The following is a 16,009-nucleotide window of genomic DNA, read 5'->3' on the forward strand; positions in this document are numbered from 1 at the left end:
CACGCTTCAAAAATTGTTCTCATATGAAAACAACATCAAACTGAACCTGTAGGTTTAGAACTCAAAGGTAAAGTTTTTAGATAGATAGACAGATAGATTCAACATTTAACAGAAATAAACAATAATTAACATTTGCATTATAATAGAAATCATACAACTAAAGGATATTACGAGATTATGCCATATTATAATATAATGGTATGTTATAATAAGAATAAATAAATTATCCAAATCATATTTTATTTCATTTCATCATAATAATTATTCCCTCCAACTGAAAATCAGAAAAATCGAATACCCAAATATGAGCATTTTGAGAATCTGTATTTTTTTTTATTTTTATAGGTTATAAACTGAAATATTAAATACCAACAATATAAAAAGGTTTTATAATTATTTCATGAGTAATAAGTCCAACACATCTCAATATTCAGTACAGTCTGAAATAACTCATCGAACATGACAAGTACATGACTTTTATTGGCACATAAGCGAATATATCTTATTCGTACCAGAAATAGAACATTAATTGTGTGTAATCATTTTTAATAAAGTCGAGTCCTTCTTTCGTCGTTGTTTTCACACTGAGCACGTTCTCACCACGCGCTCTCCTCCTGATTGGCGTTGCCATGGAGAGCGTTGCTACGTGACGCTTATTGATATCCCGGAAGAAGCTGGCTGCTCTGGAGGAAGGAGGAGAGACATGGACGATAACTTCAGAAACGGAGATGGTGCGGCGGTGAAACATGTGAGTGACCAGTGTGAGTCGCGCTTTGTTAAACAAGAATTCATCTGAAGACGTAAAATTAACTCTGCGCGCTCTGAAATTAGCTTAGAGCTACACTTTGCACGGGGAGCTAATGCTAACGAGTTAGCCATTAGCCCTGCGCAACGTGAGCCTCACTCCTCAGCTCTTCAGTGAGAAAGATGTTTAAGCGCTTATTTAGTAGAACTGAAATACAAGCGCCGGTCTTTTTTTAAACAACGGCATCAGGAACGTCTAAATTTGCCAGAATGTAGCTGTCGCTGATTGAAATAGTAAACAATGCTAGGCTAAAATCTCTGTAACTCAATGTCTATAAATTATTTGAGCTTTATACTTTGTCATTTTCATGGTTGTCTGCCGTGATGATTGCCCGATGAGTACAGAAATGCACGACTAATGCAATAGACAACTGCAGCTCATCCAGAGCGTTCATCAACACAGAATGGAGCTTATCAGACCCAAGCTTCAATCTCTGCAGTCTGTCTGTCAAATGATCCATTTCAAAATCTTTCTTCTGGTCTATAAATCTTTGAGTGATCTCGGACCTATAAGTACATCTCAGATTTGCTTGTACAATATGAATTCCTTGAAGAGGTTTACTCGGTGTTCCCAGAGTTAAAAGAAACAAGGTGAAGCAGCTTTTAGTCTGACACTCCCCACCTATGGAACAAATGTCTTGAACACCTGAGGACGGCTGACACGCTCTCTTCTTTTCAGTCAGTACTTAAAACACTATTATTTGCTCAGGCTTTCCATTGAACAATTGATTTACTTTATTTTCCTTTCAATGCCTCTCTTAATGTCTTTGTTTTAATATTTTTGATAATCTTAATGGCTTAAGAGTAAGATTCTTTATTGATTTGCTATAATGTTTTTCTTGTATTTACTTGTAAAACACCGAGCTGCTTAATGTCAGAATGATGCTAGAGAAATAAATTTGCCTTGCATTGCCTTGCCTTTCTTCAAAAAGGTGGCAAATGAACATGCCATTTGAAAGATATTTCTACCAACAATATGAGATTGAAAAAACCCTGATGTCCATTATCTTGCTGCTCTGAACTGGTCGAACTGGTTTATCTCTTATAACTGTCTAGGTTACAAGTTATTAGGTTATCTTTTCTCCACTGTATCTCAAATTTGAATAGAGTACAACTGTTGAGTTATAGAAACTTTTATAGGTTTGTGTGATGTACTTATTCATCATGTAATATCATAAACAAGGGGGTTTAAAAGACTGGGTTAAATTGTTTAAACAAGTTTAAACATTGAGCCAGTATTTGCTCAATCTACATTTATAGTACCTAAAAAGTATTTGATTTGGCCCCCATCCAGCTCTGATGTTAACATACTCAGATCTGTGAGGTTTTTACAGTGAAAGAACTGATGCTGCTGCGAAAGCAAGCAGTGATAATTTTGGACAATTCACTTTGAACTTCAGCACATCATCGAAGTCTTATAGCTTTAGAATACAAAATATATTTTCCAGGTTAAATGGATGTTGTTGTTTTTTTGTCCAGGTTGCCAAATCTGGCCGCAGAGCTCGCCATGCAGCAGACCAGTCATCTTTCGAAGATTCTCGTTACACAAGGAAGTCCTCCACATCTGCATCGGCGGCAGATGTAAGTGATCGCGTGGGAATCGCGGCTAAACCGCCTGTTACAATTTGACTTTACGAAGGGCTTCACAAATATGAATTTTGCTTTTATCTCATGCATGTATTGCAGGATGATGATGAGGTAGGTAGCATGGAAATAAGGAAAACCTTTGCATGGCTTTTATAGTGCTGTTTCAGATTCCACTTCTGTGCTCTCTAATGTCAGCATATTGGTTTTGGAGCAGCAGTCACCATTGATCCGTTCAGTTCTACAGTATTACACTTCAAATTCCAGCCCCCATACTGAGACCTGGTTGGTATAAACAGTTGTATGGCAATACACAAATCTGTAAAAGGACTTTCTAGATGTGTGTTACCCCATCATTTTTTCATTTAGAAAGGAAACATAAATTTCAAAGGCTATATCTGTATTTGCTATCTGGTGCGATGTGAAATCCAAAAAACTGTCACTATAAGAAGAAGTAAAATGTTATCTGGCTTAAAATTCCAAACAACCCGATTGGAGAGAGTGTTATGCCCCCGGCTTAAGGCAGGAGCATTTTCGCATTTTTTTTACAAGCAAACAAATGTTATCTTATTCAAAAAATCACGTTTTGAAAAGCAACTAAACACCTAAAACAGCAAAACGTCAGGGTGGACTGAAGGCCAGAATGCAAGAAACACTCAACCAAACCAAACCTGGCTGTGTATGAGAGGGATCATATTGAAAGTAACAGTTGAAGTAGAACCGATAACTTCACTATCGTTGGCATTTAAGGAATCAGTCACGTCTCCTAGTCTGGCAAACAATCAGCCAACATTCTCAGCGAAAAAATTCCAGCAATGCTTTTGCTTTAGGCTAATCTTCCCAAATTAGGCCTCTAATGTTATGAACCAGGATTCTCGCGCCCTTTCTGACCTCCTGTGCACATGCAATACATTTTTCTGGAGTGTCGTGCGACTGGGTGGACTGTTTGTGTGTGTGTGTGTGTGTGTGTGTGTGTGTGTGTGTGTGTGTGTGTGTGTGTGTGTGTGTGTGTGTGTGTGTGTGTGTGTGTGTGTGTGTGTGTGTGCGCAGTCTTCGTTTATCAACTCTGTCCTCTTCTTCCTAAAATACCCGACTGATTGGCCACATTCCTGACATCCTTTTAAACAAAGACTCAGTTGCTTTTTTGGCTCACGAGGTTCGGCCACCAGACTTCCTTCGCCCCAGAGACTGTCGAGGAATACTGAATTAGAAACCGTGAGGGTGATACTAATTGCCTTAATAGCCATAACTATTTTACTACAACTGGAAGGTGCATATTTGGTCATGACCGGGTGCTGGGATTTGTTTTGTTTCTCAGGACACTTTCTGTTCCTCTCCATTTTTGTTGAGTGAAAAAGCAGCCAGATAAGAAAGGCCTGACTCTCCAGGACACTTGACCTTATTGTCTTGTCTCCCATGAAAATAAGTCATTGACAGAAACGCCATCAGAGGGATTTAACATCACTCGAAGGAATTCCGTAATGTTGCTCCGAAAGCTTTGATTGTCATTATTGTAATCCTTTCTGCTCCTGTTAAAGAGACAGTTACTAATTACACAAAGTTAAGGGAGCTCGTTCAGCTTCAGCTCTCTCATTTAATGGTAATGTACGGCGGAGCGGAGTGGGCTCCCCCCTCCCTCTGCCCCGCTTAATGGTGACATTCAGATTTATAAATGGCTTCGGTAAAGGAACCAGCCATGAAAGATTATTTCCTCTTTCATCGTAAATGAAAGAAATTCCTCATGAACACTTTGTCCTTTGCAGACCCAATTTAGTAATGAGAAATGTTGTGCCTCTTTCTCTCTGCGATTCATTTGTCTGGTGCCCACCATTGTGCGCTCCGAGGAACTCATTCATTCAGCTGCTGGTCTCAGGGTCCCGGTCCCAGGACCGACACGCATGCCCAGTTTACTATTTTCGGAATCAAAGAATTAGAGAGTGAGAGGGTCATTTTTTTCCCCCCCTCGGTCTATTTTAAGCTCCGACTAAGGTCCAGTTCCCACACTCCGCTCCATACGTCCATGGGCTGTAAATAGAAGGCAAACCATAATAAACAATGCAATCCAGTGCATATAGATGACACCATGCTGCAAATATCAGAGCTGTCGTTTACCAGGAAACTGGAAAGTAAAAACAAATCAAACCGGGGTTTTGGTGCTGACGTGTAACGTACCTTAAACAAGACAATTCTTATTATTTTTTGAACTTAAGAACCTTTCACACCCAAGGTTTGGGATTTGCATGTGCCATAATTTCAGCTGTAGACAAGAGCGCCCTCCACTGGCAAGTTTCTCTTCAGAAACTTCTTTGACTCCTTTTTCTTTTTCATATTTTTGCTCATTTTAAAGCACAGTCTAATGTCTAGTATGCTCTGATGCAACGCATCAGGCATTAAGATGGAACTCAGAGTTCTATCACATGTTAGTTTGCGCTCTGTTTGTGTTGGTTGAAATGCTTTCAGTCAGGATTCCTCCGTCTTCTGTGTGAGTGAAGCTAATAAAGTCCGTTCCTCTTCCAGGGCCCTCCTCCTAAACCGACACGCCGGCAGGGTGGCTGGGCGGAAGAAAGCTCGGGCTCTGGCTCTGCCAAGTGAGTATCTTTACCTCCCTCCCTCCCTCCCTCCCTCCCTCCTCTCTGGAAGCGTGCTCCTGTGTTATGTGTTATTAATGAACTCTCATGCTGTTGAATGAGCTTATTTATCAGTGAATATTTGGCACTCAGGCTGTGAATCAACAAGGTTAGAGGGAGCCTGTCTGAGCAGGCAACTCTCCATTCGTCTTCATCTGCGAGCAAGGCGGTAATTGACATGGTTAATGCATCAGCCACAGGAGGGCACTGTTAGTCAGCTAGCCACTTCATCACAGGGGTTCAAGCCACTTAATCACCCCTTACCACTGCGGTTTGCTCTTTACACGGGGAGCACAACACGGAGAATTCATGAGAAAATTCACAACAGATGGAAGGTGTGTGCCAAAAAGCTTTCGCCTACAACTAACAAATCTAAATCTTAATACCGTACATGACTGACTGAGCATGAGATGTTTTAATATAGTGTCTAGCAGGTTTTTTTTCCCCCCTCCCACCTGCTACTGTGCTTCTCTTCTCCAGTCTCAGTGGAGGTTTGAGTATAGGAGAGGCATTGAAGCGAACAGCCATAGTCAATTGTGCTTGTTTGCGTACTTTGCCGCACCGTTAGTGCAAGCAGGAAAAACAGCAAACTCAATAGATGTTCCTCCGCTCACAGAAGGTCAGCGTGTCGCTTGTCCGCCTTTGCGTAGCCCGACTTGATTCCCGTTCTCAAAGTGATTGAAATACAGGAGGTGTAAAAGGGGCTTGCACGTGCATTGATCCTCTGTGAAACAAAGTAAGTAATGGTCCCCCCTGGAACCAGCAAGGACTTTTCCCTTCAATGTCACCCCTCATGCTCAATCACCACTGCCCTCCTCCCACTAATCCCAGCGCAGAAATCCCTGGATTTGTCGATCTATCACTTCTAATTGACACTAAATGATCTGTCAGTTTATTGATGAACCTTTGAAACCAGGTTGTCACAATATATTTTATCCCTAACAACTTTTTCCAGACAGTTTTACCATGTCTATCGCTTTGCCTTACATGAGTCTTAATCAAGGGGTCTGTAATGTGTCTTAAGTGTCGCCACCCCCGCCCCCCAGACAGGACACAGTCCAAGGGCAGGCAGGTAGGCTCCCACCGCTCCGCTCTGCCTGGCTGGCTGGCTGGCTGGCTGGCTGGCTGGCTGGCTGGCTGGCTGACTGGCTGGCTGGGCTCCGGTGCCTTCAGAGCCTGCTGCTGTGGACTCAGTCTGGGGTGGGACTGACTCAGACTCGTCGCATTTTGTGATCATCCTGTCATTATATTTCAGAACAACCAGTCGTCACATTTCTTTCCCCCTTTTCTGAACCCAGTGCGTGAGTTTTGAGTTTGCTAGCTTGAAGTGAAATGTTAAGCCAGACATATCTTTTTTATGTACGTTTGTTGGTATTGCACAGTGTTCAACATAATGTATCGTTAGTCAGAAAAAAACAGTTATAGAAAAAGAAAACTAAAATTCCACTTGAGTTGTTGAGGAGAGAACCCTTCTAAATGCTCTCATCTTGTTTAGATGTGAAGTCAGAGCTCCTGTGATATCTTGTGATAGTGTTATCTCTGACTTATCAGCTTTGATTTATAATTCATTTATCACCTTGTCTGATAGTCTCCAGCATTAGTACAGGTTTTTTATTTTAATTCGGCACCTAATTTGCATTTTAGTAAATATTCATGAATTCAACGATCATTCTGCTGTTTATCTGATGATTCTTGGAGGCTTTGCTCTTGAGTTTTGATAAGTGTGGAGAAAATGAAGTGTTGCAGCAGAAGTGAAGTTCCCTTTAAAAACAGTAGGGGGCAGTACTCAACCAGTAGATCAAGGAAAAGTGTTTAGATCCATCAGAAAGCATCAGAAGCTTCTCAACTGCAAGACACTACTCAGTCAGTTTACTAGAATATTCTTTTTTATTGATTTATTTACTTTCATTTGCTTGTTGCTATTTATTCCAGCAGTACGTGGGCCTGTTTGTCCATCCTTGACATCATGTGTGATCTTTCCCAAAAAAAGCCTGTGGTAAAAATGCTGAGTTAAGGTGAAGAAGTGTGAAATGCTGTATTTTTGGGGTTTGGCATGCTCTCTTCAAGCTGAGCTGAGTAAATGAAAGGAAGTCTGGAAATAGACATGAGATCCAGCAGGCGACAAGAGGGAGAGGTGAGGTCTTCTGTATGCTGCAGCTGTTAATTATAGATGATCTGAAGGAGTTTTCAGCTTCTTGTTAACTTGAAACCTGAGCCTGAGAAGTTGCTGTTCTCTCTTGTCGTGCACAGATCTTCAAGGAGGCCTGCAGCCGAGGACGTGGAAGAGTAAGTCAACAAAGACGCCATATTTATCTTTTGATTATCGTTGAATTTTTGTGTTTGAAGCTTGTAACTATTCCTCACCTTTCAGACATGATTGATAAAACTGCATGACTGTGTTGATATGGCTTTTATTGCCGTTTTCTGGTCATTCCAGTAATTTTTTCCGTGCGTTACCCTTCCTCTTGTGATTCTATGGCTAGAATAGCCATCGGCGTGAGGAGAGGCAGGTAGAGGAAGTGTGTGTTTAACTCGTCATCGCAGCCGGAGCCGGGCGCCTCCATGGCTGCAGTGAGACAGGCAGGAGCGTGACGTGATGTTCCCATGCAGAAGAATCTGTTCTGCCGGGCTTCTGTCTGCTCTCACCAATACTTATTCAGCCTGCGCCTCCAGCTGGGCGTGTTTAGAGGTGATCTTGTTGGGGCCTGGCCGGCTGGTCACTCATACGGCGCCGCACCTCGCCAGAGCCTTTAGTCCCAAAGTTTGAGTCCGACACAAGTAAAACCGAGCGAGCTCCCTGCTTACCATGAAAAAAAAAAAAGCAAAGCTGGTGAGGTTTTCGTGTCACTTCCTGTGATGACATCACTGTCAGGTCGGCTTCTGAAAGCGTTAAATAATTCATGCTCTCGCACTTCCTGTTTTTGTAGCCGCCGCCTGCGACCACAAACTCCCCAGGGATCAGATGATGAAGGAGGTAAGAGCACCCTCGCAGCCCCCCCACTCTGCGCGCCTCCTCACGGGCAAAGAGGAGTCCTCCAGTGTCTCCCCGGCACATTTATCCTCTGAAAGTAGAGCAGATAAGCAGACAGTCAGATCATCGCTTCTCACTGATGCTGGAATCATATTTCTCCTCGGGTCCGGCGCCCGGACCTCCGCCTCTCACCCTCCCAGTGTATGGAAATGTGTGAACACATGGCTTCTGATGAACATGACACGAGAATATGTTTATTCATTAACGCCGGATCCGTAGCTGACGGCCGGATTGTTGAAGCACGGCGCAGAGCAGCGCAGTCGCCGGCGAGCACACAAAACGTCAGGGCGGCGCCGCTGAATAAAGATCCGGCGGTGGGAGCGGCGCTTTGACTGAGCGACCTCAGGGCTCAACTCTGCACAACACAAACAATGCAAAGACTGAGGCGGGGGCGCGTTCGCCAAGGTGCCGTCCGAGGTAATTCTTCAGCTTTGCAGTGCAAAGCGGGCAGAAAGGAAAAGGATGCAAACTGCCTGCGTTACGTGTTTTTGATAAATAGTTATAACATCAGAACAAGAGCTGATTCGTTAGAAATCGGTTTAAACATGCCTGAATGCAGAATTGAGAAAAATAAATGAATTCAGAAAATAAATGAATATATAATGATTTATACACTTGAAGGAAAGTTCATGTATTTTATACCTAGTTATGAGAAATTATTCAAGCCATTTTTTTTCTTTTTTTTTATGTTCTCAAAAAAATCCCCAAAAAGTCACATTTTTGATTTCATGAACTATTCAACTAGACATGATTTTTCTGGAAGCTTGTCAATTTGTTAAATTCTCATAACTTATCAACATTTTAAACACACCTTTGAAATTCATTGTTATTTGTGTTTTCATGTGACACCAGGTCTAAAAACGTATTCGTGATGAAGGATGGTAAAAATTCTGTGATGAAAATGAACGATGGAGATAAAGCACAGGCTTTGAGGTCCGCCGCATGTGTAGAAATGGTCAGTCCACTGCCTCACACACACACACACACACACACACAGTGTGTCCACAGGTTTGGTGTTCCTGCAGTTAATGCCGCCGGAAAGATGATTACTGTGTGGAGGGAGACCTCTTAATACGGAGCTGGAGGCAGGGGCATGGGAAATTACAGTGCTGAGGGTTAGTGAGATAGCCCCTGCCATCTTGATTATGTCCCCACCCTTATCCCCGATGTCCACTGGCTACCAGCGCGGGGAGAAGCCGGCCCGGTACCCCCCCCCCCCCCCCCCCCCCCCCCCCCCCGCCCCCGTCTCCCTATCAGCCGCCCCCACAGCTTCCTGCCGGCCACTTAAAATAGCAGCAGTATCACAAACACACTCATCTGTTTCATGTCTCCCCGCCTCGCCCTCAGACCGTGATGTGTCGAATATTGTCCCATCAGCCTTTCAAATGGATTCCGCGTGCCCAGGTAATCATTCGGCTGGACCCCCCGCGTAGATTATAGGCGCCGGAGTGATGTGGAGGGACGTCCTGGTCGTGTGCCTGCCGGGAGCGTGTCCACACTCGCAGCAAATTATCCCCTTTTGATATTTACATGCCTCAGCGAGGCGGCCGGACGCGTGGCCTGCCCGCCGCCAGACAAAAGCCACCTTGATGCACGTCCAGCCGAGCGGAGGAAGCGAGTGTGTGTGTCACGCCGGGCCGCGGCGGCCCGAGACGACTCCTCCTGATGGAGTTGCCCTTTTGCGTCGGGAGAAAACGCCGGCTTGTTTGCGGCAGCCTTCACGCCCCACTTGACCTCCGGTAATAGGTTGAGTTTGAAACTCGTTTTGAAAGTGTTGTTCCCCTTTTTTCGCTTAATAATAGACTTTGCATATAGACAACACACACGCCCGTGCTTCACATTGAACTCTTACGCAGTGTGTTAATAGTGCATTACTGCCTGAAATGAATTTAAAAAAAAAGAGAGAGAAAAAAGCGGGGCGGCGTGGACAGATAGTCGACCCAGGAAGCTGTTTGCAGAGCTGGACGGCGGAGCTTTTTGATGTCATTGCACTAAGACCATTAAATTTGATTGGGGGTCCAGGGGGGACGGATTCTGCTGAACGCTGTGCTTTGTAAATGAGAGGACAAAGTGTCACCGGGGCCTCATGAATATGAAATACCTGCGCCCGCATTTATTTGGATATCAGAAACACAGATGAATCTTGTCAGCGGCTAAACGAGCGTGGCATTTTTAATTTGGTTTAATTAAAAAAGAGAAAGAAATAAGTTATCAGCAGAGGGTGAGCTTCTGCCGAAACTTGATGTGAACGGTTCACATTAAAAATATTGTCACTTCATCAGGAATCAATGTGTCTTCAGATTGAGGTTTTTTTTTTTTTTTTTTGGAGTGGGGGGGGGGTATTTTTTGAAGGAATGGTGACACAGATGCCAAGATATTTCCTCACATCAGATGCAGACTTCCATCTCCTCACCTCTATTTAGCTCTTCTATTGACTTTCCCCTCAGGGTGCAGCACTGTGGTTGGAGATTACTGACAACCCTCTTCATGCAGTCTCTCTCTCTCTCTCTCTCTCTCTCTCTCTCTCTCTCTCTCTCTCTCTCTCTCTCTCTCTCTCTCTCTCTCTCTCTCTCTCTCTCTCTCTCTCTCTCTCTCTCTCTCGCTGTCACTGTCAACTCTCAGCTGTAGAACTAATAAGGATGTGCTGTCCACTCTCCTCCACCAGAAGATATTGTTCAGGAAAGACACTTCAGATCCAAAGCTGGGACACAGTTCGTTTTTTTTTTTTTGCACTGAGATGTACGGCACTGTAAAACTGTTTCAAGCAAATGAAGCTTTTGATCACCTGCAAATTGATTCTGCAGTAGATAAAAACTATTTCATTATGACTGTTTGCACAATACTGCATATTTTTTGCATCGTCTGTCGTGCCTTTATTCATTATTAGCTCTTGAGCTCATTTCCAAACAATCCTTCCAGATCTCTTTCCATCCGTCTTTTATTTCCCTGCCATAATCTCAGAAACGCTGTGAAAGTTTGCCCTGTCCTTCTTGGGAGTGGAGCCATCCTCTGTCCTGTTGCGTTTTGCCAATTAAAGCGGGTTCCCACTGCTGGCGCGGCGGGCTGGCGGCTCCTGGCACCGCAGCCCCTGCCAGGCCGCGCGGTGACTTCCGACCCCACACAGATGGGCCCACGAGCAAATACTCTTGCACATGGCTGGACGCCGCCCCAGTCGGAGTGGCAGAGTGGACACGGAGGTCGGCCCGCCGGCCGCCGCGGGTCCTGGGGGTGGGCGGCGCTGACAGGGCCCAAATGCTGCGGTAGCAGGGGGTGCTTTCTGGGGAGCCCCCGGCCAGCGCCCCCCTCGCAGCAGGATGAGCTGCCGCCTCGCCTCCTGAATATTCATGGCCGCATGGCTATTGTGACAGGGCAGCTCTTATGAGGATGTAGCTAGCAGGGGGGGGGGCGGGCTGCCACTGCCACACAGACATGGCCACACTCACACGGACACTTGGGATTCGCAGTATTTAATCAGTGGTTCTGTAGCGGTATGTAAATGACAGGACCCACTGTTCCTGAAATGTTCCGCTCCCTCAGATCTGATGGTCTCTGTTCTGCGTTTGCAGACATTCCAGTGATTCCAGACCTGGACGAAGTACAAGAGGAAGATCTCACTCTGCAAGTCGCCGCCCCCCCGAGGTACTGAGCCACCTTAAACTCCCGCAAGTTTGTCCTCGTCCCCGGACGCCGGCCCAGCGTCGGTGGCGTTACCCGTCCTCCACCGGGCGCCTTGCTTTATTGGGCCGAAATGGAGAAATAACAGTTGGGTGTGATTTATGCGACTGTGTTAGCCGGGCCCTCGCTAACCGGGCCCTTTGATTTACAGGGCAGTGAGGGACACGCCGACATGTGTCGAATATGTAGCAAGGCTATGACAGCGGTGGAGGTTATTAGGCTGGGGCTTGCTCTCTGTGCGAGATAATATCCACATTGAACTCATTGCGGGGGCAATGTAGCGTGTAATGTGCAGTAAGTAGGACTGGCATGCACTGCTAGGCCCCGTCCACTTTGAGAGCCCCCCCACTTAATTCCAACCCACAGATAAGCAGCTGGGTTTCAATTTGAAGCGTTTAACACTTGGCAACCATCTCCTGCTCTCTGCGGTCTTTGCTTGAAGTCTTAGAGCTTAATTGTGCATAAACTTCAAACTTATCTGAAGCCACTTCTCAGTCTGGCTCCATGCGTGAGCCGAAAGTCCCGTTTTGATTGAGATACATCAGAAGCCTTGTTTCCAATCGACTGTCTGTGTTAGCATCCAGGTGAACCGGGTGATGACCTACAGAGACCTGGACAACGATCTGAAGCGCTACTCTGCCTTCCAGACCTTAGTAAGTCAAAGGACTGTATTATTTATATCTTGGATATTCTCATATCTCTTGTTTTTATTGCGGTTCTTAGAATTTCAAGCTCAGTGAATTCTCTTGCACCCTTTATCAGGATGGAGAGATCGACTTGAAGCTCCTCACCAAGGTTCTGGCGCCCGAGCAGGAGGTGAAGGAGGTGAGTGAGTTTCTAGTAAATATAGCCTGCGCGCCCCCAGCGAAGGCCTGTCCAGCTGTTTGTAGAGCACCCGGGGAGCCTGCCACTCGCTCTCCCAGGTAATCAAGATTTATGATGTGTACATTAACACCCCCTGCTCTCCTTCCCTCACTCTCCTCTCCTTGCTCTCTTTTCTTGGGCTCGTCTGCCTCTGCCTTTCTAATTCCTCTTCCCGCCCGGGCTCCGCAGGACGATGTGAGCTGGGACTGGGATCATCTGTTTACTGAAGTGTCCTCGGAGCTGCTGATGGAATGGGATCAAGGAGAGAGCGACGAGCCTTCTGTATCTCCCGTGCCATGAGGAGGACGAGGAGGTCTGAACCCACACTTTCAGCAGCTCCAGTGGGAACAGCGGCTGGACGTTTAACACACGTTTCTTCGGTTATATTAACTTTAAATACTGTTTGTTATCCCTAATTTATATTTTATAAAGTATATGTACCATGTGCATTGATTTTTCCAAATAAAGCTCTGTTCAGTGAGCGCTGCAGTCCTATCTCACTCTGTCTTTGTTGGTTTTTGTTTAATAGTTTTAACTTTAAACAGCCAAAAGGCAAAGTGATTTTTAAAAAAAAAAAAAAAAAAGCCCCTCTGAAAATAGCAGCTCCAGATAAAAATGCCCTCCCTCTCCCGACAGCATTATCAACACCCTCATACAAGTCCAAGGTTGATAATCAGCTAAGCTGAAATCCAGTTGATTGTGTTCAAATTAACATTCCTCATTAAAGCCTACAACCTTATTGTTATTGACTGTGCCATTGACTTTATCTTCCAGCTCTTCGATAGGAGCAAACCCTTCTTCACTATTATCTCAAATGCATTGAACACAGTTCTTATTGACACCTGGGGGATTAGCATACATTATACTTTTTTTACTGGATAAAGAGGAATGGATGGAAGTCATGAACAAGACATCTGCTTGTATCGGGCGTTCACGCTTCCAGTGAAGGAGGAAACTCTGAACAACACAAACTGCACAGCAAGCAGGCCATTGTCTCTTATATCCTGCTGATATAGATGTTTCATGGCTTCAGCATGCGCTGCTCATATGGATCAGCATTCAGTTTAGCCGTTGGTTCATGTGTGTGAATATAAATGCAATCCTCCGTCGACGGGCCGGGTCTATTAGGAAACAGCTGTAACATTTACAGATTGTGATTAGGTTTATTTCTGAGGCAGAGAGCGGTCTCGGGACATTTGGAGATGCACAAGCAAAGTCCTCAAGGACGCACAATCCATGCATCTAACAGCTCAATCACTGCCCAGCACAAACAGATCCAGGTTTTTTCATTTGGTAGCCCTTGAATCAACTTCATCAGGCGTAATACCTCAGGACGCGTCCATCACACGGGATATTTGTGCTCAGAATATTTCTTAGCCCGGTGCTTAAATTCAGTGAGTGATCTCTGTTTCTCTATCAGACATACAAATGCACACTTTCTTTTTTTTTTTTTTTTTTTTTACCGCCTCCACAATTGGCTTATTTAGCCAGACTTAATGAATTCTGCCCATATGCCCCGAGCAGCTGCTGCGTTGCCCCTTCCTCCTGCCCCCGCCGAGCCGCGAAGTGCCCATCCATGTAGAGACAACCTCTAGCTGTCTCTCTGGAGAGGGCTAAGCCTGCCACTCCTCCGCTGGCAGCCAGCCGGCGCTGTCTGAGGCGGGCCGCGGACGGGCCGAGGACTCAGATTAGGGCCCGGCGATCACGGGTTGAGCCCCGGCCTCGAATGATTGGCCCGGCCGCCGGTGGATCAGAGAGGGGATTAGAGGGAGTGAGGGAGATCCAGAGACGCTGTTTGGCATGTGCTCGCATCCAGCTTCTCAAAGTGACCTCTCTCTCTCTCTCCAACGCCTCGTCCCGCTGCCCTCCTCCTCTTCCTTTATTCTCTGCGTGTCTCGCGGTGTAGCCGCCGTGTCCCGATCCCGCAGCCAGGCGGAGAATGACCTCTCCCTGTCTGGGTGCAGTGAATTCAATCACATCAAAACAATGTATTCATCATCCCCGGCGAGGACGACGGCGGCGTTTCTTAGAAAGCGCCGTGGTTATGGCGGCGGAGCAGAGTCACCGGGAGGTGAGCTCAGTCTGACTCCATGTTTGGTTCTGTGTGCATCAGATCAGGTGATAAGACTCGGCGCGTGATTTGTTTGGCCTTGACGTTTTTCTATTAAAATAATGGGGTCGTTACTGCGGTGAAGCCCACGCTGCGTCCACGCGCGTCTTTGTAATTCCATATTTCTTTCAGAATGCTGCCGTAATGACGGCGTTTAAAACCCCTTCCTCGTTTTGACAGGAGACATGCGCCACTGTGGCACAAAAGCTCAAATGTCCACACGTCCACAAGGAAGCTTCCTCACGTGAATCCGTAGCCGGTTTATTTATAAAGCGGCGGTTTGTTTCTGAAGGCTCCCTGTAAAACCTTGAGGCTGGTGCACAGCAGCTGAGCACTGTCAGCTCTCAGGCCGCTGGCTTTAAATGGGCAATTTATTCTGTGTTTTTATAGGGTCCCTCGGTGGAAATCACTTTTCATTTAGTGACAAAGAAAACAAACCAGGGAAGTAATACAATTTTAATAAAAAAAGGGGGAAAAAAAAGAGTTTTTTCCTGTTCCCGGTCGACAGGCTTGTCCTAATGTATTTTGATATTGGGCGCTAATTGGAAGGATGGAGTAGAGATAATATGCTTCCAGCTCTGCTTAATATGCTGTGGTGTTGACAGAAGTTTATACATCTTATCTGTTCTCAATATCGCCCTTCCATATGGCCCAAAAGCAATATGCCGAGGTGTAATTAAGGAAAATGGGGAGATGTGGAGATAGCCGGGGCCTGAGGCCGGGCCCCTCAGACACAGAGTGAGGGGTGAGGACAGACACGCTTACAGCTCAAGAATTATGAGGTGGAGTTCATTCCTGCAGGGGCCGCGTGCCGGTGACAGCTTCCCCGGCAGCGACCCGAACGGCCCCACGCCAGTCAGGTGCTGTTTGTTTACACGTTTACCTTAAACGTAAACTTTAAAGTTTTTCTTTGTGGCAGAGTATATGTGATGGAAATGTCTGTTTTTTTTTCACAAAACCAACCAACTACAAGAGAAAATGGCTACAATCTCAAAATAGAGCCAATTTTAATGGTGCAAAGTACAGTGAAATGTCCAATAAACATCTGCAGCTGTTGCATTATGGGTGTTTTTACAAACTCACAGCATGACTTGGAGGTCAGTTTGATAGCAGCGAGGAAGCTAGCCTTCATAGCGGCGTCACTGATATCCCTTATGTCTGGCACTTGGTGTAAATACAGTGAAGATTAATTAATGATCTTTAAAAAAAACATTCTTGACTTAAATCCAAGCACAGATAGTTTAAAAAGAGGTAGTTAATCAACCAAGACAGTGCAGGTTTTGAAATGTACTCAAGAGCTCATGGTATCTCTTT

At 45.4% G+C, this 16,009-nt stretch overlaps 1 protein-coding gene across 2 annotated transcripts; it reads left to right on the forward strand.

Moving 5' to 3' along the window:
* Positions 1-677: 677 nt before the first annotated feature.
* ift43 (intraflagellar transport 43 homolog (Chlamydomonas)) lies at positions 678-13,080 on the forward strand. 2 transcript variants are annotated; one of them, XM_030116405.1, is made up of 10 exons: positions 678-748; positions 2,284-2,385; positions 2,491-2,502; positions 4,906-4,976; positions 7,266-7,301; positions 7,943-7,989; positions 11,613-11,685; positions 12,299-12,374; positions 12,484-12,546; positions 12,775-13,080. In XM_030116405.1, the coding sequence occupies exons 1-10, from the start codon at positions 704-706 to the stop codon at positions 12,883-12,885; spliced, it is 636 nt and encodes a 211-aa protein (XP_029972265.1). In that variant the 5' UTR covers positions 678-703; the 3' UTR covers positions 12,886-13,080. The 2 variants fall into 2 exon arrangements, with proteins under 2 accessions (XP_029972265.1, XP_029972266.1); XM_030116406.1 differs by lacking the exon at positions 2,491-2,502.
* The last annotated feature ends 2,929 nt before the right edge of the window (positions 13,081-16,009 follow it).

Source organism: Salarias fasciatus, chromosome 19 (genome assembly GCF_902148845.1).
Source record: "Salarias fasciatus chromosome 19, fSalaFa1.1, whole genome shotgun sequence".
NCBI lineage: Eukaryota > Metazoa > Chordata > Actinopteri > Blenniiformes > Blenniidae > Salarias > Salarias fasciatus.